The sequence below is a fragment of the Motacilla alba genome, chromosome 4A (genome assembly GCF_015832195.1).
Source record: "Motacilla alba alba isolate MOTALB_02 chromosome 4A, Motacilla_alba_V1.0_pri, whole genome shotgun sequence".
In the NCBI taxonomy this organism is placed as follows: Eukaryota; Metazoa; Chordata; class Aves; order Passeriformes; family Motacillidae; genus Motacilla; species Motacilla alba.
This window is the reverse complement of record NC_052045.1, coordinates 14576244-14599670: the sequence shown is the minus strand read 5'-3', so window position 1 is coordinate 14599670 and position 23427 is coordinate 14576244. Positions and strand designations below refer to the sequence as shown.

Below are 23427 nucleotides of genomic sequence, written 5' to 3'. Positions count from 1 at the left end.
AAGTAGTTGAAGGAACTGGCTGGTAAAAATCACCAAAAGCCAGGCTGGTGTCGCTCTGCTCCACCCACATCCCCAGAAAATTAAACACCCTTCCCCTGTAAAAGATTCTGTACAGACTGACCCAGAGCATGAGTGGCACTGCCAGAATCCCCCTCTGCCCCCACCTCAGCTTCACTGTTAACAGAGAGAACAGCAAAAAAAGAAACAATTCCTTGGCTCAGAGGCCCCTGACGCATCTAAATCTTCTGTTTAAACATACCTTGGTTTTTACTCATAGAAATATCTAAAAAATGCCATTTTTTCCCCTTTTGGTGATCTAGAAACCAGAAGAAGCCCCTTTGTTGTTGCTTCAGGACAGTCTGTGGCCGTTCCTAGCAGAAGGAAGGTTGAGGAGAAGGAATTTGGGCACGCAAGCACATACAACATTGGCAGAACACAGAGTCAACACGCTGTGCTTCAAAGGGTCAGGCAGGAGCTTTTTTCCCCAAATATATTGAACAGCACTTGCCCAATAACAAATAACTGATCAAAGCAGCTGCAGAACTTGGAGGTTCTTCCCGTGCTGCTCTGGACTTGGTTTCACTCTTACACTTTGTACCCCGAGGCCATGGTGTGAGGGAATCATCAGGAACAGAGGAAGGAGCATCCCAGGTTTTCTCAGCATCCACATCCCACTGTTTGCAGTGTTAAGTCAAAGCTCAAGTCATTTTCAACCCATCAAAGCCACAAAACTTCCACCTCTTCTCCAGGCTGGCCCCAACCCCGCTCAGCTCCTGCCGGAACGTGTTCTGCAGTCGTGTCATGAGAACTTCCACCTCTGCCGTGCAGATCTGGGGGAACACAAAGAAAACAGGACTGAAAGGCAAGATGGAAGCCCTGATGGCTGGTGATAACTCAAACTCAAACAGTTACACGGCTGAAGTTCATCCAGGCTTTCCCTGAACTCCTGGGGATAGTGCTGGGACACCAGGAGCTGTGACAAGAGCTAAGACTGGGGTTGCACCACTGCACAGAAGGAACCTGAGGTGAGCCCAAGGTCCTGCCAAGCCACACTCAGGGCTACAAGCAACTTCTGAAGGGCTCTTCCATGGCTCCAAACCACCTCGGATCTTAATTTTTGTGCTCTCTGCTGATCTTCTTGGTGAGAATGATGGACAGGGAACACGGGAAAGATATTCCCCTTCCTCTCCTGTTGGCAGCTTCAAGAAATCAGGTTGTACTTCCAAGTACTCCCCCTCCTCCTGCCTCACCTCAGACCCAAAGATCTGCTCAGGGTTAAAAATAACATCCCAAACTAATCTGAGCTCCTGCAAGAGTCAAGGAGGAGACAGAAGAGCTCAGAAGGAACACAAAGGACGGTGGGAATAGGCCTAAGTGTGAGTGAACACGAGGAGACTGATGCCATAGCACAGGTTAAAGGGTGGGCTCTGCGCAGGGGTTCTCCCAAGCAGAAGCTCCCAGAAGCCCTTCTGTGCACTGTGGATACCAAAGAGGAAGTTCCAGAAGGCAGCTGAGTGCTATGATGGCAGTTTTATAGGAGCTCCAAACCAAAATAAAGGCAGCTGGTGGCCCCACAGACAAATTCCAAGCTAGAATGAGGAGATAAAATTATTAACTCTGTCTTTATAAGGCTGGAGTGAGCAAGGCCAGGCGGCCACGTTTTCTTAGGAAAGGGCAAACTAAACACTCATTTATATACACAAGCAGCTGGATAAGTTCCAATCCCAAGACAGGATTCCCATGACTGTGGGGCCTCCTGTCCCTGGGGCTCTTTAAGGAAGACAGCTGGAGTCCAGAATAAAGGAGAATGAGATGTAATTCCTTCCTAAAGAAAGGAATGAGATGTAATTCCTTCCAGAAGCCTTTGCACCGTTGCTCCCATTTACTCTGAAAAGGAGCACAAAGCCACAGGACACGGGACTGCTTGGGGACACGGTTAGTGGTGAACCCCAAAGCTGGGATAGTGGCAAGTGTCCCTGCCAGGGCATGGAACTGGATGGGCTTTGGGGTCCCTCCCACCACAAACCATCCTGTCATCCTGAAATGCACCCATCCCTCATTCTCTTCCAGCAGATTTCTGCAGGGAGTCGAGCCCAGGCCACTGTCCAGCCCGGCCTGTCCCACACCCACCTTGCTGTCCAGGCGCTGCAGGTAGGAGCAGATGTACTCAATGCTGGCTCCAAAGGGATGCACATGGAGAAACGTTGAAATTATCCCTGGGGAAAGGAACACCCCAAAGGTCATTGTCACGAGACAAAAGCCAGCTGGGAACACCAGCCCTGTGCCCCTGCAGGCAGCCAGGGGTCACAAGGTCACATCCTGACCCCAGCAAAGCTCAAGGTTTTCCTCAATTCCAGGACTCCCACCTCCCTTGGGATAACCAAAGAAGCCAGAGGTGGGCAGGAGGAGTGCAAGGTCACCTTGAAGCAGGTCCCCCCAGCTCAGGTCTCTGGAATCACCACCGACCCAGCAGAACTCACCAACTAAGAGAACTTCTCGTTCAGATTTCACAGGGCTGTTGCTCAAGGTCTTCTCCACTGGACATTCTTTCTCCTGGCTGCAGGCACAAACTCTGGACGTGCTGCTCTCCTGCAAAACAAACCCACAGGACACGTTCCAGACAACCTGGCACAGCAGGGACTGGCTTGGGCACACTCCAGAGAGCGTGCAGGGGTGCTTTCCTGGTTTTCTGAGTCACTGCATCCATCACTGCTGTATCTGAAGTTTATTTTCACAAATGCTCCCAGCAAAGCACAGCTGTGTCCGTGGTGCTGGGTGTCATCCACCAAGTGAAATGAAAAGGTCATGAAGTTCAGCAGATGCCACCACACACCCTGCACCAGCCTGCTCCCTGACATGACATCTGCTCCAGAAGGGCCTTGCTTTAAACAACAAAATACAAACCAGACCGTGGCCTTGCCATGACTGATTAGGCTGCAGAGGTTTATTTTTCAAATGCCCACACTGACACAAAGTCATTCATCAAGTGCCATGGGGCTGCACAGGGCTTAGGATCAGACTGTCCCTTGAGTTTGTGGTACTGAATTAAAACAGAATTGGGCATAATTTATTACCCCTGACATAAACACAACAACGCAAAGACAGTGGCTGCACTAAAAGCAGAACTTGCTTTTGTTCCCTAGTTTTATGTGGAATTCCAGTGGCCTGAGAGCTGTGGACAGCTATAATCGGGAACAGCTTCCAGTGACCAGTGAGATGGGCTGGAGGGAGGCCAGCGACCAAGATAGAACTGAATGGTCCCCTGGGTTTGCTCAAATTCTTACACCAGTGCAGTTCTCAGCTCGCAGGGCTGAGGCTGTGCCCAAATGGCCTGAGCTTCCACATTTGCTTCTAGAGGAGAAAGAGCAGCGCTCCCCTGTGGAAGCTGATCCAGGGACTGCAGCCCAGCAGCTGCACTGCAAACCCACAGCCTGCCTGCTCCTGAAGATCACAGAATCATGGGATGGACTGGGCTGGAAGGGACCTTAAAGCCCACCCCGTTCCACCCCCTGCAACAGGCAGGGACACCTTCCGCTATCCCAGAGCAGCAGCTCTTGGACTTACATTCCCTTGGCAGTCAGCTGCATCTCCCTCCTTGTCCTCTTCATCTGCCATGCTCTGCTATATATGGGCAAAGAAAGGAAAGATTACTGATGATAATCTGTTATTTTTGTTTTGAAGATCCTGCTCTGATGATTACTGGAATACACAAAACCATTTTTAGTTAGTAGAAAGGCATTATCTTCCCTAGCTACTGGCACAAAAAAGTGGGACTAAAGATGGAAAATGAGATAAACCCAGTATCTGGCTTTGTGGGCCAAGGGGGAAGCGCTGCCTCATGCTTCTTTTGTGCCTGTGCTATAGAGGAAAGAACCCAGCAAGTGAAGAGTCAGATCCACAATCAAATCAGAGGGGATCAAACCTGAGAAGCAGAACTATGGATTTCTGTCTGGAATTCTGCATGGGTTTTTGTTGGGAATAAACCCAGCAAGAATAAAAATATCAAAACACTCACAAAAAATTCCAGTTCCGAAGTGTTTTAAGGAGGCCAGATAAAAACATGCTCCCAAACCACAGTTGTAAATATCAGTGTCTGATAACTGAGACCTTGTTCCTTGTCTTTTAAAAGCTCACGCTGCAGAAAACCCTGTTCCAGCTGTGATACCACTGTACACTATTCAGTGACTGTCATTTTATAAATAAAATGTATTTTATTTATACAGCTGCTGAGATTGTCTCACAGGTACATGAAGCAACTGCAGGTCCATTCCTGACAGACATCCTGCAATTTGAGAAGTAATTTTTCCTCACTTTCCAAGGACAACTGCCCAAAACCAGGGCTGGGCATTCTCACCAGGAGCGCAGGACAGATGTCCTTCACCACAAAGGTGAGGACTGCACAAGGAAGACCTGCATGGCACATACCTGCTCCTTCAGGTTTTCTAGTAATGTTTCTATTTTAAGTTTGTCTTCTTTCACTTTTTCCAACTCAGCTTCTCTTTTTTTGTACTCCTCTTGGACTTTCAAAAGATGCTGGAAGGGAAAAGATAAACTCTTAACCTGCCTTCCACCTCCTATTGTTCAAAGACCATAAAATTTAGAAGGGCTTTTCCACGAAGACCAGACAGATCACATCCAGAACCACTACGAGATGAAGCATAAAAGAAGGATCCACCTTAGAAACACCTTTTCCTATTAGCATAGAAAAAAAGCACACTTGTGTAAACATGGGGCAGTAATTCCATCCCCAATGGATGGGATTTCCCACTTCCTAACTCAGCTGGTTATGGACAGACTTGGTACTTTGGAAGTCACAGTAACGAGCACACCAGGAATCCTTCAACTATGGATTGCTTCCATGGGACTTATCAGCTCATACACAATCCCCAGTACCAATATTTTCTTTGGGGTTTTTTTAAGCAACACTGGACACAACAAAGTTGCTCCCCCCTGCCAGTTTGGATCCTGCTAAAATCTAGAGTGTTTTTCCAAGTGTTTCTGCCACCCATTCCAGCCTCCTTCCCCTGCAGCACAGCCCCAGCTATGAAAAATTCCAGGCCCACCTTCTGCATGCCCTGCAGAGCCTGCTGGAGGAGCTTCATCTGCTGCTCCTTGGTGGTGTCCTCATCCCTGGAGGCCTTGCCCTGCTCCTGCTTGAGCAGCTCCACCTCGTTGCGATAGGCGTCCAGCTGCCAGCGCAGGCTGTCGTTCTCCTCCTTCAGCGCCTCCACCTGCGACACCAGCGCTGGGGACAGCACAGCAATCAAACCAGGGACAGCAAGGAACCCCTGGCTGCTCTCCCCACCCTGCACACAGGCTCAGCAGCTCAGGATACAGATCCTGAGCACACAAAGGAATGGCTCCAGCTGTTTGGGATATCACAGGGCTGGAGCCCCTCTGCTCTGCAGCCAGGCTGGGAGAGCTGGGGCTGTCCAGCCTGGAGAAGAGACTGATCCAGGGAGACCTCAGGGCCCCTTCCAGGGCCTAAAGGGGCTCAAGAGAGCGGGAGAGGAACTTTGGACAAAGGATGGACTGACAGGACAAGGGGAATGGCTTCCCACTGCCAGAAAGACACCACTGAAGAGAAGCACGTTATTAGCTGTAAAAAGGGATTTTACCTGACTCTTCCGTTTCTTTCATCTCTGCTGGGTTTTCTATTTCTTCATCAGACATTTCCATCTCCTCCTCTCTCCGAATGCCCATCAGCTCATCATTGTGGATGTTACGGATCTCCTGGGGTTCAGAAGCAGAGAGGGTTTCAATACAGATTTTGAGGAACAGGTTGGCTGAATGAAAAATTCCTGAAATCTAAGTCTGCAAAAAACAACTCCAGGACATGACTTAAAAACTGGCACAGATTATTAGATCAAGGGCAATATCCAGCACAAGTCACTCTGTCAGAGCTCCTGGGATTACAGACTCTTCCATCTCCCTTCTGCTCTTGTGATGAGGCAGCTCAGCCTTGCTGTGCAAACCATGAGGAACTGGAGTCAGCCCTAATTCTCTGGAGCCAAAATCCCAACCTGAGCTGGGACAGAGCAAACCAAGCTACAGCTGTACGCCTGCATGGACAGGGACCTCCTCAAGGTGACCCCAAAAGGCTGAGAGACCCTTTAACCAGCATCTGATACTTACAATGAGGTAAGAGACATTTTAAATTACACCTAAAAATGTACCCTATACTAGCAGCATTTTTATAAATATATAACTATCTGCCAAAATGTGTACCAAGAAGCTGCATCTCGTGGCTTCCACCTTCCTTTAAGAGCAGTCCCTAAGCCGAGGGAGAGCAGAAAACTGAGCCTGGCAGCTGAAGTGCTCCTGAAAGAGTCCTCACCAGTGGTCTCACAGCCTCTTCCTACTGGGAGAACTTACCTTGGAACAAAAGACAGCTCCAACTGGAGAAAGAGCTCCCACCCCAGCCACAGCCAGCAATCAGAAGGCAGGGAAGAACAGGAGCACTGGGCTAAGAGTGAATCTGAATCAGCACTTGGCTTCTCAGGTGCAAAAGAAACCTTGGCTCCTCTTTTAGCTGCTACAAAGGTTTGACTCAGTGGGATCTGGAAAGTCCCATAGGTACAGTCTCATGGGGAGATCACACCTGGAAACTTCCCAGGACAATGTGGGCATTTAGAGTATTCCAGCATGGTGGAGGATTAACCACCTGCTTGGTACAGCAGGGCCCTGGCTGGGCCAGATCCAGAGCCTTCCCAGGCTGCAGCTTTGCAGGAAGGTGGCCTGGACACCCCAATCCACAGGAATCACAGGCCAGGATACCTCCAGCCCACAGGGATCCCAGGCCTGCATGTCCCTGGCCTGCGGTGATCATGGATCAGCAGCCTCTCAGCTTTGCTGAAATTCACTCTGGATGTTAAATAATCTTAAAGGTGAAAGACATCTCCTGGCTTTGCTGGGATAGACTTGCTTTCCAAGTTTGTAGTAGAACTCAATATCCCAGACAAATCCAGAACCACAGGAAGATTTACACTAGGGGTAAGGAATGACAGCCAAAGGGAGCAGGACAGGGTGGAGGAGTGGGATAATACCTCATGAGACTCAACAAGGCCAAGTGCAAGGCCCTGCACCCCCAAGGTGGCAGCATGGATCTCATCACAGCCCCCAGGACAAACATCTCCCCACCCATCACCTTCCAACAAACACCCTTTCTTTACCTTAGCTTCCTTATTTCTGACATTTTGCCTGACTCTCCTATCTGATTTTATTAAATCTTACTGGACTAAGAACTATTCTTCCTCCTGCAAGAAGAGCAGTGGGAGTGACAAGCATTCTTCCATCAGTTCCTTTCTGATCACCATCTTTAAACCACACATTTCATCATGTCACTTCATGGGATAAATACACAAACATGAGAACATCCCCCCTCAAGCTTTCCAGGCTGCTCATCTGCAATTATTTCCACCTCAAGATTGAAGTATCACATAAAATGTGATAAAAGATTCTGGATGAAACTTAGAGATGCTGTTTTTTTTTTAATCTCTCTAGAAATCCTTTTTGCTTTAATATTAAAATCAGCAGGAAAATCAACATTTATTATCATTATTATGACTATTATTGTGCACAACTTCCACCAGCAGACAGGTGTCCATGTATTGCCACTGGTGACACAAATACCAAGAGAAAATTTATTACCTGTACCACAAGAGCCTCCTGAGTGATTCCCACCTCACACTGTGAAGGAAGGTGTTGTTATCCATGCGAGCATGGCGCAAACTGAACATCAACATCCTGACAAGCAAGAGACCGTGCTGGAGGATCTAACACAAGAAAAGATTACCAACCTCTGCTTGTTTGCACCACACGCTGATGTTCTTACGCTGAGCTTTCGTGAAATGGTCCCAAGCCTTTTGTTTGGAGGCAGAATGGTACACGGCCACTATCTGCTCGACTGGAGTGGCAAATCAGCAGCAAATCGGGCCCGAATAGCATCCAGAGAGGGCGAACAAGAGGAGTAAAGGAGTAAAAAAGTGGAATCAGGCAGGTGGTTTGGCTCCCCTTTTCTCATAACACTGCACTGTGCTGACGCTACACTCAGGGAGGGGGCTCAGTGTCTGGAAAGAGCCTTGTGGGCTTCACCAGGCCAGTGCCAAATGCTCACAGAGCAACGACCAACTGGGACATGAGCTCTGCTCTCAGCTGGGAAAAAGGCAGGACATGTGGAAAAAAAGGCAGCACGGGTGCTGAAAAATATCCAAATACACTGTGTGAGGCTGGCTGGGAGTGTAAGTCCAGAGGGGCAGGACTCACCTCTGAAATGGGGTGATGAGCTACAATCATGAGTTGGCCTGTGGACAGTGCCACAGCCCATGTGAGATACAGAAAACGACCAGGACCAAAGCAAAGACACCAGCCATCAGCTATTCTGGGTCCTGGGATTTATTCCTCCTGCTTCTCTAGAAATTTAGAGGATTTGGAATACACGAAGTGTTTCTCCTTGGCTGAGAGCTCACCCACAGCACAAAGCACATCCACTTGATTTTTCCTATGCTTGTGATGTAGTACCTATAATTCTCACAGAATAAACACATCTCCCTGCTCCTTAGAGTAACCTAAGAGTGGCTGAGATAGCAATCTTCGTTTCAGAGAGTGCAGTTACACACTAGTCTCTATTACTACTTACTCTGCAGTGCTCATTGTATGTCCCTCCGGACCGTGTGCCCGTAGCTTTTACCATTAACAGAATTTAAAGGAAAAGAATAATTTTTCAAAATCAAGTAACAGCTAAAATTACTAGATACAAACCCAAAAGTTAAAAATGTTCAAAAGCTAGGCAAGGGGCTCAAAGAGAATTAGTACAATTGTGGAGAAGATACTTGTAACGAACTAAAAATATTCAGATTTACTAAAGCAAGGATGTGTAAGAGGCAATGAATAGTCTGAGGAACTATTACAAATCACATCCTGGAATTAATACAGTCCATGACTCTTCCTTGATTTCCTGGTTTTATGAAGTACTGGGATTTGAAATTCCCCAGGTCTGCAACAGGGTGTTGGAAGCACTCTGCTGCTCCTACCTTTTGCGAACAAATCCTGCACACTTCGCTGAGGCACCAGATTCCCAGGAACTTACCTTGTCTGTGCACAGGAGGGGTTGAAAAGATGACAGAACTAATAACAGACGATAAGTAAGAGGAAACAAATTCAGAATTCATTCTCTCCTGCCCCCCGATGTGGACTCTTACTCCAGTAAAAAGTACCACAAGGGATTTTTGCCAGGTTAGTGCCATGCGATTCCAAAGCAGCCGGAGCTGCACTGAAACAACTGCCACTTCTTTTCCCAGAGCCCTTTTAGTGGGGCCTCTCCAGACTCTGGAAATGAAGAGTCTTCCCTACACCAGACAACCAACATCCAGCTTGGAGACACTACTCACACTGCACCAGGATCCCTGAGAGAGCCAGTTTGAACTTCTCTTTAGCTTCTTCCATCTCCTTCTCGTGAGCCGCCTTCTCATTGACGAGCCTGCGTATGTGGCTGTTGGCCGACTGGATCATGGAGTAGAAGTTGTTAGCAGTTCTCCTGTTCACTTCCCCGCGTTCTATCCAGGTCAGCAAGGTCTGGATGGCTTCCGAGAACTTGGTGTCATCTGCAGGAAGAAAGGACAACTTTTCACCACAGCTCTGGGGTGGCCTGGGCAGCTTTCAGGTCCTTTCCTTGGAGCTGAACTGCTCCTTCGAAGGTCAGCATCCTTCAGGTGAACTCATCACAACTCCTGGAAGCAGGGAAGGATCTGAATATGTAGCTGTACAAAGGAAGGCAAGTCCAGCACCAAGCTGATGAGCAAATCACCTGCTGAGGTGCAGCAAGAGGAGGAACAAGCACTAGAAACTTACTGGAATATGTCACATCTACTGAGATGGACCCTTTTGTGAAAGGAAATGATCTCCAGCTCCAAAATCATCAGATCACTCATGAATCTCAGGCTTCCAAGAAGGTCTTACATTAGTCCTTCCACCCATAACCAAAATTATGTGGAAGAAACTTGTACTGAATTGCACAAGTTTCCTGCACTCAACAGGTTTGTTCAGCCTTGGGAAAACAAGATTTAAGGGAGACCTCGCCACTGTGTCCTGGGGAGGGCTATGAAGATGGAAACTCCTCTTTTACAAGAGAGTCACGTGGAAAGGATGAGGGGGAACGGGTACTCCCGGGGACAACTTTTCACAACAGCAGCATTGTGGAAGTGCTGGACTCCCGAGTACCAGAGGCTTTCAAGACTGGGCTGGGCAGTGTTGGGCCATCTCATCTAGACCATGCTTCTGCCAAGAAAGGTCAGGCCAGGTGACCCTCCAGGTTCTCTCCATCCTGAGATTCCACAAATATGATTCAAGCGCGGGGAGTTTTTTGACTAAAGAAGGAAGATGGCGGCAGAGCTGCTGTGTGCTGACCCCTGGAGAAAACAGAGCTCTGCCCGTCCAGCCCCTCTCACCTTTCAGCTTCTCGGCCACCACGCTGCACTCGTGGTCGGAGTAGTGGACGACGGGGGGCGGGGAGGGCGGGCGGAAGCGCTCCTCGGCCAGGCGGCGCCGGTGCCGCTCCTCCCGCGCCAGCATGCGCTGCTTGCACTCCCACTCGTACAGGTCATCCCGTGCCTGCGCAAAGTCCACGTGCAGCCGCCCCGTGTCCTTCTTGTCCGTGCTGGAGCCCAGCCGGATGCGGTAGCCTGGCAGGAGGGAGGGTGGTCAGTAGGATAGGGGACTTACCTGAGGCTCCCATGGCTAAAAGAGGCAGGAGGGTTCGGCTGACAGGAAAAGAAAGCCCCACTAGGGCAAGCCAACCAGCCAGCTAAAGCCCCACAAGGACAAGCCAACCAGCCAACTAAAATCCCACTGGACAAGCCAACCAGCCAGCTAAAACCCCACCAGGGCAAGCCAACCAGCCAGCTAAAACCCCACCAGGGCAAGCCAACCAGCCAGCTAAAACCCCACCAGGGCAAGCCAACCAGCCAGCTAAAACCCCACCAGGGCAAGCCAACCAGCCAGCTAAAACCCCACCAGGGCAAGCCAACCAGCCAATTAAGTCCAGCGCACCAGTCAGCAAATTAGGAGCAAATGTCCATTTTTTTTAGGCACTATGTACAGAATTAGCTGGACACTTATCCATTTAAGATGGAAATAGACTCTGCACCTCAGCCCAGTGTTTTGTAAACATTTTCAAGTGACAAAGCATTGCTGCCTTTCCTCTCAAGAGCTGTTTTCATCTATTTAAGCAGAAATGCAATGGCAGCAGAAGGCAAACTGACACAGCATCAAACTGACACAGCCCCAATTCTATTGCTCTGCCTATAACACACCACCACAGCTCTGTCCCAGAATTTTAAGCTTCCCTCTGAGCAAAACACACCCACCAGACAGGTAAAGTGCCTTGTCCACCATGAACTCTTCAGCAAAGCGGATGTGGCAGAAGTTCTTCTTGCTCTTGCGGATAGCTATGACCTCCCCACACTGCTCAAACACCTCCATGATGATCTGCTCCGTCCCGTTTTCCGGCAGGCCTCCAACAAACACTGTCTTGCACCCTGGGGGCCTCTCTCTTGTGGCTGGAGGGGGAAGATCTGAAGAGAGAAAGCAGAGCAGGTCAGGTTTTGAGTTGCCAGCACACATTCCTTCCACCTGCTCCTCTCTCCTGAGAGATGACAACACCTTCCTGGCTTCCTCCCAACACACACCTGGCTATGGCACACTCAGATTTACAGAGTGGATCCATAGCACTGCTGAGGCGCTAGATAAAAATAAGCACATTCACCAGCATGTTTGCAAAAAGAAGATCTTGAGAGTCTGGAGCCCTCCAAACACTCTCCTGAGTGCAGGAGGTTCACTAAGCTGCTGTCAGAGAACACACACAGCACCAGGAGCTCCCAACTTCATCATGGAAGGTGCTACAAAATCACAGCTTAAAAAACTGCCCTAATGTACATAACACATAAAAAACATACTCAGGGGATTCTTTGTGCTGCAACTGCACACACTCCAGACTTGTGTGCTTGAGCTACACCTCACACTGCACACAAGAATCGAACCATGAGGACTTCAAACACTCAGTGACTGGAATGGCTTCTTCCCAAGACCTTATCAATGTAGCAGCTGAAAAGGCTATTTCTGGAAATGGCAAACAAGAACAGGTTTTTCCTGTTGCTCTGTCACCCTCTTGCCAGCAGTGAGCCCCAGGAATGGCCCTTTTCTCACACACACCAGGGTTTATATAAACATAAACACAGGGATACCCTATAGAGACAAAGCACAAGCAGACAGTTACGTGGGTTAGGTGGGAAGAGAGTGCAGCTCTTGCAGTGGATGATCTCCTTCACAGCCGGCATGTCCGGAGGGATGGGAGGTGGGACAATCCCCAGGCCTGGCATCATGGGGTTGATTGGAGGGATTCCAGTCATCATTCCAAGAGCAGGATCAAAATCTAAATGGGGGAGAGAATAAGGGAGTCAAGCGTGGGGGGCAGAGTCATACAGTGACTGTGAGCTCTGACAGCAAACGGGGAACACTCCCACGCGTGCCGGTGAAAATCAGGAGCATGCCAACATCAAACTTTAGATCTGTGCCCTTAAAATAATGTTTTAAAACTATTTCATTGCTCATTGCCACAGTCAAGTAACTTTTCTCCGTTAAAATAAATCACTTCCTTCTCTCCTCTGTAGACACTGGCTCCCATCTAGGGTCCAACCCTTCCCACAGAAGTTTGTCATAAAAAGACACCCGTGACATATGGAAACAGTGGAAAACCTGACCCAGTTTGGTTGTATTAAGTAGTTCAGCAGCACAGACAGTTGTGACAGAGGCTTAAGGGCATCAGGAAGAATTTGTACATCGAAAAGGTTGCCAGGCATTAGAAGGAGTGGAGTCCCCATCCCTGGAGGTATCCAAGGATGTGGCACTCAGTGCTCTGGGCTGTTGACAAGGTGAGGATCAGTCACAGGTTGGACTCGATGTGGAGGTCTTTTCCAATCTAAATGGTTCTGGGCTTTAGGGCATCATCTCACCAAGCAGACAAGTGCAGCAATTCCAGCAGCTAAGAACCTGCCATTTCCTCAGTATTTTGAAACACAGTCGCAGCAAAAACACAGATCTGAGGCCAATCCTCTGCCACCAACTGGCGTTTTTGGAGGAAGGGACAAGAAACCTTCTTGTTCCAACTGTGAAACATGGATGTAGGAGTACACGGGAATTGTATCCTTATCCATGGGATAGGCTAGTGTTGATTTTTCCTTCATGGAAGAATGTCAGCAGGAGAATGACACAGAAACAGCATCTCCACAGCAAAGCCAAATGTGAAACAAGGCCTTAGGGACAGGAGAGAACTCTATTACTGTGGAGAGAGTTGGGGCTGTTCAAACTGGAGGAGAGAAGGATGTGCTGTCTGCCAACACAGACATTCCCTCCCCAGGTGAGCGGGCAGGTCTTATGGCAGGGAAAGCATCCTTCTTAGTGCAGCAAAGCACTGGAACAGTCAGTTCCATTCAGGACTTTGATGTCCAGCATCCTGCACTGCTGGGAAATCAGGCACAACTCAGCTCCGTTCCTGCAGGAGCTCTTTCATCCAGAACAAGATGACTCAGCCATGCACATGTATTTCACACCACAAGATCATCATTTCTGGAGCAGAATTCTCCATTAATTTCTGCCATATTCATTTTGCTACCCTGTTGCTTTCCCCTTGATCTTCCTCCCTTCCTTACCAGCCATTGCAGTTCAGTTTAGAGTAACATGCTCCTGGATATCACTGGTTTCCTGACCTCTGTGTGGCATCATCCTCCTCCTGCACCACTGCAGGATACCTAGGGGTACCCCACAAAAACTATTATTTGCATTAAAATATATGTATCCTCATCTGCTCTCAAGTCAGGTCTCTAAATAAATCACTTGCAGCATGAATGCATTTCAAACACAGCTCAGTGTGTACGTGCTGGGTGTCTACCCAGCCACAGCGCAGCAGGCTGTTCCCAAAGAGCTGTGACAGGCTCAGCTCACCAGGCAGGAGGGGCTGTCCTGTCATGCCCATGGGAGCCATGCCCAGGTTGTTCATGGCGGTGGCCCAGGCAGTCGGGTCGGACATTGGCAATCCCATCAGAATGGAGTCCAGGCTCAGATTTCTGCCACCATCTGCTGAGAGGAACATAAAAGTGATTAAGGGCTTAGAGCAGATCTCAGCTCTGCCCAGTGAGACTCTGCAGTGTAAGCACCCAAAACCAGAGCTAAACCCACTCTCAGGGAAGAGCCAGTAAAAAAACCCCACCAGTGCTGTGCCTCTGGAGCAGCTGGGACCTGGAGAATACCTTAAAGCACCTCAGTTATGGTTCATCCACTGCAATTAACAGCTCTAAGGGGCCTTGAAGGAGCACTGATTAAAGGTAAGGAGACACTGATTCCTCACAAGAGATTCAGGAACAAAAGACACATCCAGCAGGTATAAACTGTCAGACTGCACTGAACTGAAGGGAGCTGTCCCAGCAGGATCCTCCCACTGTCACTGGAAGTGCTCTGTCAGCTCATCAAAACCATCCTTGAACTGTGCTGTTAAGTCCCTGATTCTCCTTCAAGGATTTTTAACTCTCCAGGGAACAGCTGCATTTCACCATCTCTTTCTGCAGCCGAGGGCTTTGCACATCACCTTCCTTCTGCCTCAGGTGCAGCCTCATCCTTCCCTTCTGCGCCTGGAACCTCCCTAGGGAAGTTCCCACCTCATTCCCACAGACTGCTCAGTCCATGCTGTAACATCCCACCTCCACGGCACAAGCAGGTGCCACATTTCCCACTGGTGGGATTGCAGATTTCAGCCACAATATAATCTGCAGACATTATTCTGTGTTCCTTATTTTCCCAATGTCCTGTGAGAAATCCTGAAGCTGGCATCTAGGAAGTTTTCCTTGCAAGATTCCTTGATCTGACATTACAAAATCAAACTGTTCTTTTAACACTTTGTTTTTATGACATTATCTTAAACGTGAATGTCTCCAGTCATTCAGCCTGAGGTGCCTTACTCTGCTTTTAATTAAGGTCACGATTTTTATCTTGAGATTCCGTTCAATTAGGAAAATTCATCTATTTGGACAAGTACAGAGAATCACAGAAGGCTCTGGGTTGGAAGGGACATGAAAAACCATCCCATTCCAACCCCTGCCATGGGCAGGGACACCTTCCACTGTCCCTGGCTGCTCCAAGTCCCACCCAGCCTGGCCTTGGACACTGCCAGGGAAAGAGCAGCCACAGCCGCCCTGTGCCAGGGCCTCCCCACCCTCACAGGAACAATTCCCTCCCAATATCCCATCCATCGCTGCCCCCTGGCAGTGGGAGGCCGTTCCCCACTGTTCTATCACTATCTACTCCTTGGGGAGACCCCACGGTCCAAGCCTGGCTCCAGGCACAGAGGTGGGGCTGCAGCAGCAGCAGCACACAGCTCCCCCTGCCCACCCTGCACAGCCACAGCCCTGCACCCAGGCCACTCTTCACGGAACCCTGGAGTCCTGCCAGCAGTGGAGCTGGTACCAGCAGTGGAGCTGCTCTCAGCTCACCTGGGGGAATGCTGCTCCTCTTCCTCTTTCCCAGGCCGCTTCCATCCTCAGCCGGGCTGTCCGACACCCGCGGGCCAGCGGCGCTGCCCAGCCCCAGGGACTCGGTGCTGGCAGGGTCGAAGGACAGGTGGTTTAAACCTGAAAGAGAAAAGCACACTTAGGGACTTGCCTTAAACTGGTTTGTGATGCTTCTGGATCACTGTAGTGAGAGAAATGCCCAGTTCTGGGCTCAAGCAGCACTCCAGGCCTTGAAGGAATTCTGACTTCCAACCCCAGCTCTGCCTGATCTGAATGTTACATAATAAAATATTACTCACCAGCACCAATTCTACCACCCACACAAATCAAACTGCCTGACAGTGTAAGCCAGGGGGGCATCTTCCCTGGGCTGAGCAGCATTTCAAGCCTGGAGACTCAAAGGACAGAGTTTTTCCCTATTTCTTCAGTCCATGAACACACTGATAAGAGTTATTTAAGTTTCACCAGTTGAGAATTCACCTGGAGTGATTTACTACCAAAAAACAAGGCACAATTGAGAGACATCTTCAAAATGAGAAGATGCTGTAGCAGTTTTTGTTCAAGGAGTCTGCCACACAGCTGCTGTTGGTCATTGACATGGAAGGGGCTCTGGGATGCACGTCCCAAAAAGGGGAGCTCCAGGCCCCCCCCGGGCTGCACCCTCCTGCCAGGGAGCTGTGGAGAGCAAGGTTTCCCACGAGCCTCCTTTCCTCCAGGCTGAAGGGATGGGGCCAGCGTCCTGAACTGACCATTGAGTTCCTCACTCCACCTTCTGTCACAGTCAGCACTTGCAGGAATGCAAGACCGAAGGAGCACTGAAATATCAAGTTTGATTTATCTTTGTCTCAGCAAATTCACCCTGAACAGCCAATACAGGGGGAAAAAATAAAAAAACAAACATATTTTTTTGTGGACCCATATAAAGTGATAAAAATAACCACATTTCTAAGGTGCTCTGTGTTCCCAGGGAAATCAGCAGAACTGAGAGCAGCAACAATGACAATTATCCCCCCCCAGGGTACTGATGGGCCAAGGCATTTGTACCGAACCTTCCTCCAGCCCCTCTGCAGCGTTGTGATTTCTGTTCCAGAGGATTCCAAGAACTTAAGAAACACGGCTGCTGGGTCTGGCTGTAAATAGCCAAGTGGGTACAGGGAGCCTGGCGGGCTCCTCTCCGAGCCTCTGAAAGCTGAGAACGCAAGAAGCAGCCAAAAAAACAAGGACTATTCAGCTGGCAACAACAATAGTCACGCCCGGCCACGCAGGATGCCTACAATGCTGTGTTAAAGATTCCAAAGTCAAAATATCATGGAGGTCATGAGGGCTCAGGAAAACAAATCTGAATGTGGCAGGTTAAAAATAGAGAGGTCGTGCACAGGGAAGACAGCAGGAGAAAAGAAAAGGAGCAGTTCTAAGCTTACGTTAGTATTATCTGTGAGATGGAAAAGGCAAAATTGAACTTGAACAAGAGTTTTCCTGCATTTGGGAATAGGGAAGGATGGAGAGAAGCAGTGGAACAGCCGGATACTGGTGTCACCAGCATGGACAGACACCCTCCTCTGGCTGAAGACAACGCTGTGGAGACACCTGGCACTGACCAGCACCTGAATGCCAATGGACACTGCTCCAGCCACTGCTTTCCAGCCCACTGGGGAACACAGGCAACCACTCCCTCAAAGGATTTCCAGCCCCAGTTTGAGTAGGAATCTCAGATGTCCCAACATGTCCCCAGGGCCAGCCGACAGCCAGAAGCAAAGCAGCCATCAGCTGGAAGGCTCTGGGTGGAGGCACCCGTGTGACCTGGAGCAGGAGCCTTGTCCTCAGGGCTCACCAAAACAGGACCAGCTACCATCCACCAGAACCTAACAACAAACATCGAGCAGAAAACTCCTTGGGAAAGCTTCTCTCACTTCACCAGGATGGAGAAAAAGCAAATGTCCCAGGAAAGTAAAGGGCAGTATGGAAAGGGGGTGATGGAAGCCGTAAGCAAGGGACCTTGCTTGCTGCTCTCCAGCAGCAGTTTGCTCCAAAAATTAAACCAAGCCAGAGAGAAGATTCCCAACACAATCTGGAGTAAGAAACCCCTCATTATGTTAGATTTGCCACCCTACACAGGATAAATGCTGTGGACAGCAGCCAACTTTCAGACCCACCTGCCTCTCTCCTGTCATCTCAGCGAGCAGCCAAAGCTCCAGCCACACCCCACTGGGTACAGAGAACAGGCTCAGAAGAAAGCTGAAGATGCAGGAAATCCTCTCTCCTGGGCTCTGAGCAGGATAAAAGCTGACAGGCTCAATCCAGTACAGCCAGGAGGCACAAACAGGAGCATCCCTCTGTCCTTTGTGCCAACCAGAACGAGGTGTCCTTGGCCATTCCAAGCTGCTCTGCTCAGGAGGGAAGGCACCAGCACAGAAGCAAACCACAGGGGTTTGCTCACTATTCCTGTCGTAAGCCAGCCTGGAAAGGCCAAAATAAGATTTCTGCATTTGCTGGGAAATGCTACACAGAAGGTAAGGGGGGAGGAGAAAATCTGGGTTTCCAGCAAGTGTCAGAACTGGTGTCAGCACTTCCAGAGCCATATGTGGCACACGTGTCAGGGTGCCCTTCATCTCCCTGTTCCCATCTCCAGGGATTTTCAGAAGAGTCCATTTTTAAGAGTGAGACATGAGGGACTGCCATAATGCAGTGACTAAACATTTAAAAATAAAAACTAGAAGATTCCTCAGCAGAAAAATGGATCAAGGAAAGAAGGGGAGGATGCTGAAAGATGAGCAGAAGGCGACTCTGAGCAAGGCCTCTCCCACAGCACAGCAGGTCCTTGTGGGTGGTTTTCCCCTCTGGAAACAGGTGCTGAGCTGTGCCTGATGGGAAGAGTCCACAGCTTCCCACTGGCCTAAGCAGTACTGACAATGCACAGCCCACTGTCCCGGGATCAATCCAGGTCTGTGCTGGGCTAAATATGGCTGCAGCTTCCCCTGCACAGCTTCAGAAAGGGGCTGGGAAGAGAGGAAAGATCTCAATGTTCCAGGCATAAATCAAGGGAAGTATCCATCCTCACTGGGTCCCATGCCAGACCCGGGACAGGACTTGGTTTTCCAATCCTGCTAACAGAGCTGGGCCATTTGCCTTAATGACCAGGGGGAAAAAAAACCCCAAAAAGTCCCTGAGGCAAACTGAAAAGCCTGTTTTAAGTTCACTCCCATTACCAACAGCTGGAAACATAGAAATCACAACCAAAACACAGGATTGTGCAGCTCCTGTGCAACACTCCTGGGACCACTTACAAACAGCACAGCAGCCACAGGGCTGCCACCTTGGGATTTGGGCAAAATGTTCCCTGCTGGGTTCAGGAGCATTCAGTCAAGTGGTGGCATGAGCTCTGCCATAAGCCTGGCACTGCTCTGGAGCCACAAGCTCCAACTGCAGCCTCACTCTGCCCAGGCACTGGAACAGCTTTCCTGCCATCCAGCCAGCTAATAAACAGCACGAACATAACCTCTGCCCCAAAACTCAAATGACAACTATTACCAGGTACTCTGACACTCTCCCACACCTAAAAGCCTGTCAATGATACACTCAAAAAGCTGGTGCAGGCTGGTGCTTGTATGGTTGTATTTTGGGGTGCCCCATAACCTGTAAATCTGCTACACTGGGTCATACTTTGGGGTGCCCCAGGTCCCTCTGAAGCCCTCAGGTGACATTTTGGGGTCCCCTGGGCTCCTCTGAACACGTATTAGGCTTCTCTTACTGAGCATCAGGGGAACTCCAGAAATGGGCTGACACAGGCTTTACTATAAATACAGATTTACCTTTAGCCAGCATCGGCAAATTTAGGGAATAAGCACTGCTCAGTCTGAGCAGGGTGCCTGTGTTTTTGGGAATAAACTGGATTCTGGGATACACCCTGCCATTGATTACACAGTTCTCATTTTAAGCCCTCAAGAAATGAACTTGAGAAGACACCGAAGTACATCTGCAGCAATCAATTAAAACACAAGAGAAAAGAGACCAGCAGGGAAGGCAGAAGAGAGGGATACCAAAGCTTTGAAGTTACATTTTGATCCCAATCATTTCCTTTTGGAAACTAATTCCCAGGTTCAAAAACTACTGCTGGGCTCGTGCACGTTCCTCTACCGTACTCCTGGCTCAATTATCACTGGTAGAGCTTCCTAAACATCAGTCTGAGCCAGGAGCTGGCCAGGCACACTGATGAGAGCAGCGCAATTTTGACAGTGACTTCTGTCAACTCCAGATAATCCTGCAGGGCAGCAGGAGCCGTGCAGGGAATCCCAGAACCCCCCGGTGTTACCTGCAAACTGCACGAGGAACATGGCAAGATGCTCATGGTAAGGCAGGAGTTCAGACAGTGCTCCCTCGCTCCCAGCTTGGCTTTGTGTTTGAAAATCCGAGTGCCAGGCTGAGCTCCCTCACTCAGCTCCCAGCACAACAGGAAAGCTGGGACCCAGTGACAGCAGAACTGCCCCGGGGCAGGCAGGACAGCCCAGGCGTGAGAGCCCAAGCTGGCCCGGGGCTGGCACCCAGCAGCTCCACGTGTCACCATCCATCTCCTGTGCCTGACACCCATAGGCAGATTCCAGCATGCAGGGGACGGAGGCGGATGAGCAGGTGGGGAGGCAATTAACAGCCAGAGCATCTGAATTTGCCAGGGATTTCATCCATCACTGCTCTAAGCACTGGCACGCAGCTCAATAAACCCTGTTTGCATGCCCGAGATTAGTGGCCTTTGCACTGGAAGATTAATTCCTGGTAATCCTTGATGGTAAGAGGCACACGGCTCGCTTTCCTTGGTTCTGGAAGCTCGTATTTGAAAGAAATATATTAATTTCAGGCAGCTAATTATTCTAGCAGGGCTCTATAAAACCAAGACATACAAAGAGCCCCTTCCTCCTTTGTGCCCAAGAATGCAGCAGTCAGCAACCCCAGTCAGGGATGCCAACCTGCAGAGTTTTCACAAAAATACAGCCACAGCAGCAAAAACAGGGGAATTTGACCAAGTCCTGTACAAGCTGTGCTCTTCACTCAATGCTGTAACCCAAAACAAAGGAAAAAACTCCTTACCAGCATGTGTGTACGTGCATGTGTGTCACCAGCAGCGATCTAACACGGCTCTCGGTGCTTCCCACCAGTGAAGCCTGCCATGCCCACCACGCCAAATTATTAAATACTCCATGAAATGTTTTCAGGATGCTCACAAGGCTCTGCCAAACCAGCCTCCCTCTGCACACACATCTAGGAATTCTAACCCTGGCATTTCCAGGGGGTGAGCTGCTCGTGCTCCAGGGGGTGCAGAGCAGGCAGCTGCAGGCAGCTCAGTCCCATCCCCTTCTGTCCTTCCAGACTCCCTCAGCACTCCTGGAGAGCAACATCCAGCAAGTGCCACCTCTGAACACTCAACGGCTCCTATTTGCAGAAATATCTTTTGGAAAAGCTAGGAGAAGAAAGCTGATGGGCAAGGGGATGCAGGACTAACTACACAGAGCTACCAGGAAAGAAAAAAAGGGGGAAGAAGAAAAAAAAAAAGAAAGAGGGGACAAAAAAGGGGAAGACACAAAAAAACCTCCAGTAAAGCCAGCAGTCAGGATCATCAGGAAATCCCAGTGCAAAAACTTGGACTGATGGGCAAGAGAGCCTCATGGAAAGCCAGCATCAGCATGAGGAACTGCTGGCTGAGAGTGGAGCAGCTGGATAGAATGGACATGCTGGAACTGAAATAATGTCAGCAGAAAAGTTGGGGATTAAGGGAGAAATCTCACACCATCTTTGGAAGGTATACAGAATACCTCAGTAGCAACACCTGATCTTTGCAGTGACTTGGTGATTGAACCTCATCCCTGCTACGAGCTCCAAACACATGACCTTCAACACAGAAACCTGACCTCAGCCCCGCTCCCACACAGCTTTCAACAACTCAGCTCAAGGGCCTTTTTAATTAGATCCTCAAAATTCCTCAAATAAGCCTTGAAGAAACAGAGAACCCAACCCCTTGGCTTCCAGCACAGGAGGAGTATGGCTGGAGTAAGAAGGAACACAAGTTGGAGGGAAAAACTCCTATCCTGTGTCACCTCCATGCTTTCCCAGGGTCTCACAGCTCTGCTGCAACTTTCTGCAAGAAAATGTGGAAAAATACAATGGCTAGTTGATGTAGCTACAGGGGAGGTAGGGACAGTGCAGACTAAAGAGGAGCTTACCCAAGGATTATTGTTTGTGTAACAAATACACGGCACTAAAGAACAAAAACATCTCCACGCAGCACGACATTGATGGATGTTACTGGGAACAGCACACAGCACCAAAATAAGAGGAAAATAAGAGAGTAAGAAGCACACAAACCAAAGAAGCTCAATATAAATGCTCAAGGAACCAAAAAAATGCATGTATGTGCATATATGAGCTAGAGTCCAGGGCTGTGGGAGAGCTACAGCCCACAGCAGCTGTAGGCACCAGCACGAGCGTCCCCAAAGCTCCCTGTGCTGCCCACGGACCATCTGCTGTGGCACCACAGACCCAGCACAGCCCAGCACAGCGTGAGGCTCGGGGGAGAGAGAGCACAGCCAGGTGCATCCCACCTCAGGGGAAGCTGCTGCCACCTTCACCCCCCACCCCTTTTGTGAACTGCTCGTGCTTGGAACACCAGAGTAATTTCTTTATATGCAGCCAATCTCTCCTTGTGCCAATTCCACAGGATCTTGGGATAGAAAGAGACCTTCAAGATCACCCAGACCCACCAGCAACACCACAATAACCCCTAAAACACATCCCCAAATGCCTCTTGAACACTTTCAGAGGTGGTGCCTCCACCCTGAGCGATTTATTCCAAGGCCTGACCGCTCTGCTAGGGAAACGATTGTTACAAATTCCTAACCCGAACCTACCTTGGCACACCTTGAGGCCTTTTTCCTCTCACCTTGAGCAAACACGACATGGCACAAGGTCCCGACCCCCGCGGCTGCCCCTCCTGTCAGGGAGCTGTGCAGAGCCAGAAGGTCCCTCCTGAGGTCCCTCCTTTTCTCCAGGCTGAGCCCCTTTCCCAGCTGCTCCCGGTGCTCCCGACCTTTCCGTAACAATCTCCATCTTTACTGATATGACTTTAATCTCCTTTTTGAAGTGATTTTAAGTACCGCTGAACCCAAACAGTGCCACAGACACTTCCCATGCGGAATAAACTTTCCCACACGGCCTCCCCACCACCCCGACGGACCGGAGCCCTGCAGGTGTCCCCGCCAGTCTCCCCGAAGTCCCGGCGGCTCCCGCGAGGCTGTTCAGGCCCTCCACAAAACTCCCTGGCTGGTTCGGCCGGGCCGGAGGAGGCCGCTCCTGCCCAGCGAGCCCCGCTGCCGGTCGGGCAGCGGCCCTGAGGGCAATGGAGAGCGGAGCGGCGCCTCCGCACGCCCGGGCCCCGGCAGGGGAGCGCTCCGGCCCCGGCCGTGGCTGCCGCCCGTTGCGGGCCGGCTCCAGCCCCGCTCGGCCTCTCCCGCCGGGGCGAGGCCGCCCCCGCTGCCCGCAGTCAGGGTGCCGGCTCCGGTCCGCGCCCCCGCTCCCCGCACTCACCTCACCGCCCGGCCCGGCCCGGCCCGGCCGCTCCCGCACGCGCCGCCGCTTCCGCCGCACGCCCCGCCCCGCCCCGCGCGCCCCCGCCGCGCGCGCCCATTGGCGGGGCGGGCGCTGCGCGCGCACCGTGACGGGCACGTGACGGCGTCCGGCGGGGCGGGAGCGCGCGGGGCGAGACCGGCCACACCCCCCGGGACCGGCCACACCCCCCGGGACCGGGACACCATCCCACCGGGACCGGCCACACCCCCCGGGACCCGGACACCATCCCACCGGGACCGGCCACACCCCCCGGGACCCGGAC

General features: G+C 50.5%; 1 protein-coding gene across 3 annotated transcripts; it reads right to left on the bottom strand.

The window, feature by feature from the left end:
• Positions 1 to 306: 306 nt before the first annotated feature.
• ENOX2 (ecto-NOX disulfide-thiol exchanger 2) lies at positions 307 to 23183 on the bottom strand. 3 transcript variants are annotated; one of them, XM_038164865.1, is made up of 15 exons: positions 23129 to 23183; positions 15537 to 15674; positions 13996 to 14130; positions 12272 to 12427; positions 11364 to 11570; positions 10446 to 10679; positions 9390 to 9602; positions 7800 to 7906; positions 5619 to 5733; positions 5064 to 5245; positions 4426 to 4533; positions 3565 to 3621; positions 2481 to 2589; positions 2131 to 2216; positions 307 to 830 (listed from the first exon to the last, which is right to left on the bottom strand). In XM_038164865.1, the coding sequence occupies exons 3-15, from the start codon at positions 14090 to 14092 to the stop codon at positions 699 to 701; spliced, it is 1803 nt and encodes a 600-aa protein (XP_038020793.1). In that variant the 5' UTR covers positions 14093 to 14130; positions 15537 to 15674; positions 23129 to 23183; the 3' UTR covers positions 307 to 698. The 3 variants fall into 3 exon arrangements, with proteins under 3 accessions (XP_038020793.1, XP_038020792.1, XP_038020791.1); XM_038164864.1 differs by lacking the exon at positions 23129 to 23183 and adding an exon at positions 22774 to 23028 and having other exon boundaries at positions 13996 to 14127; XM_038164863.1 differs by lacking the exon at positions 23129 to 23183 and adding an exon at positions 19864 to 20123.
• Positions 23184 to 23427: the final 244 nt, after the last annotated feature.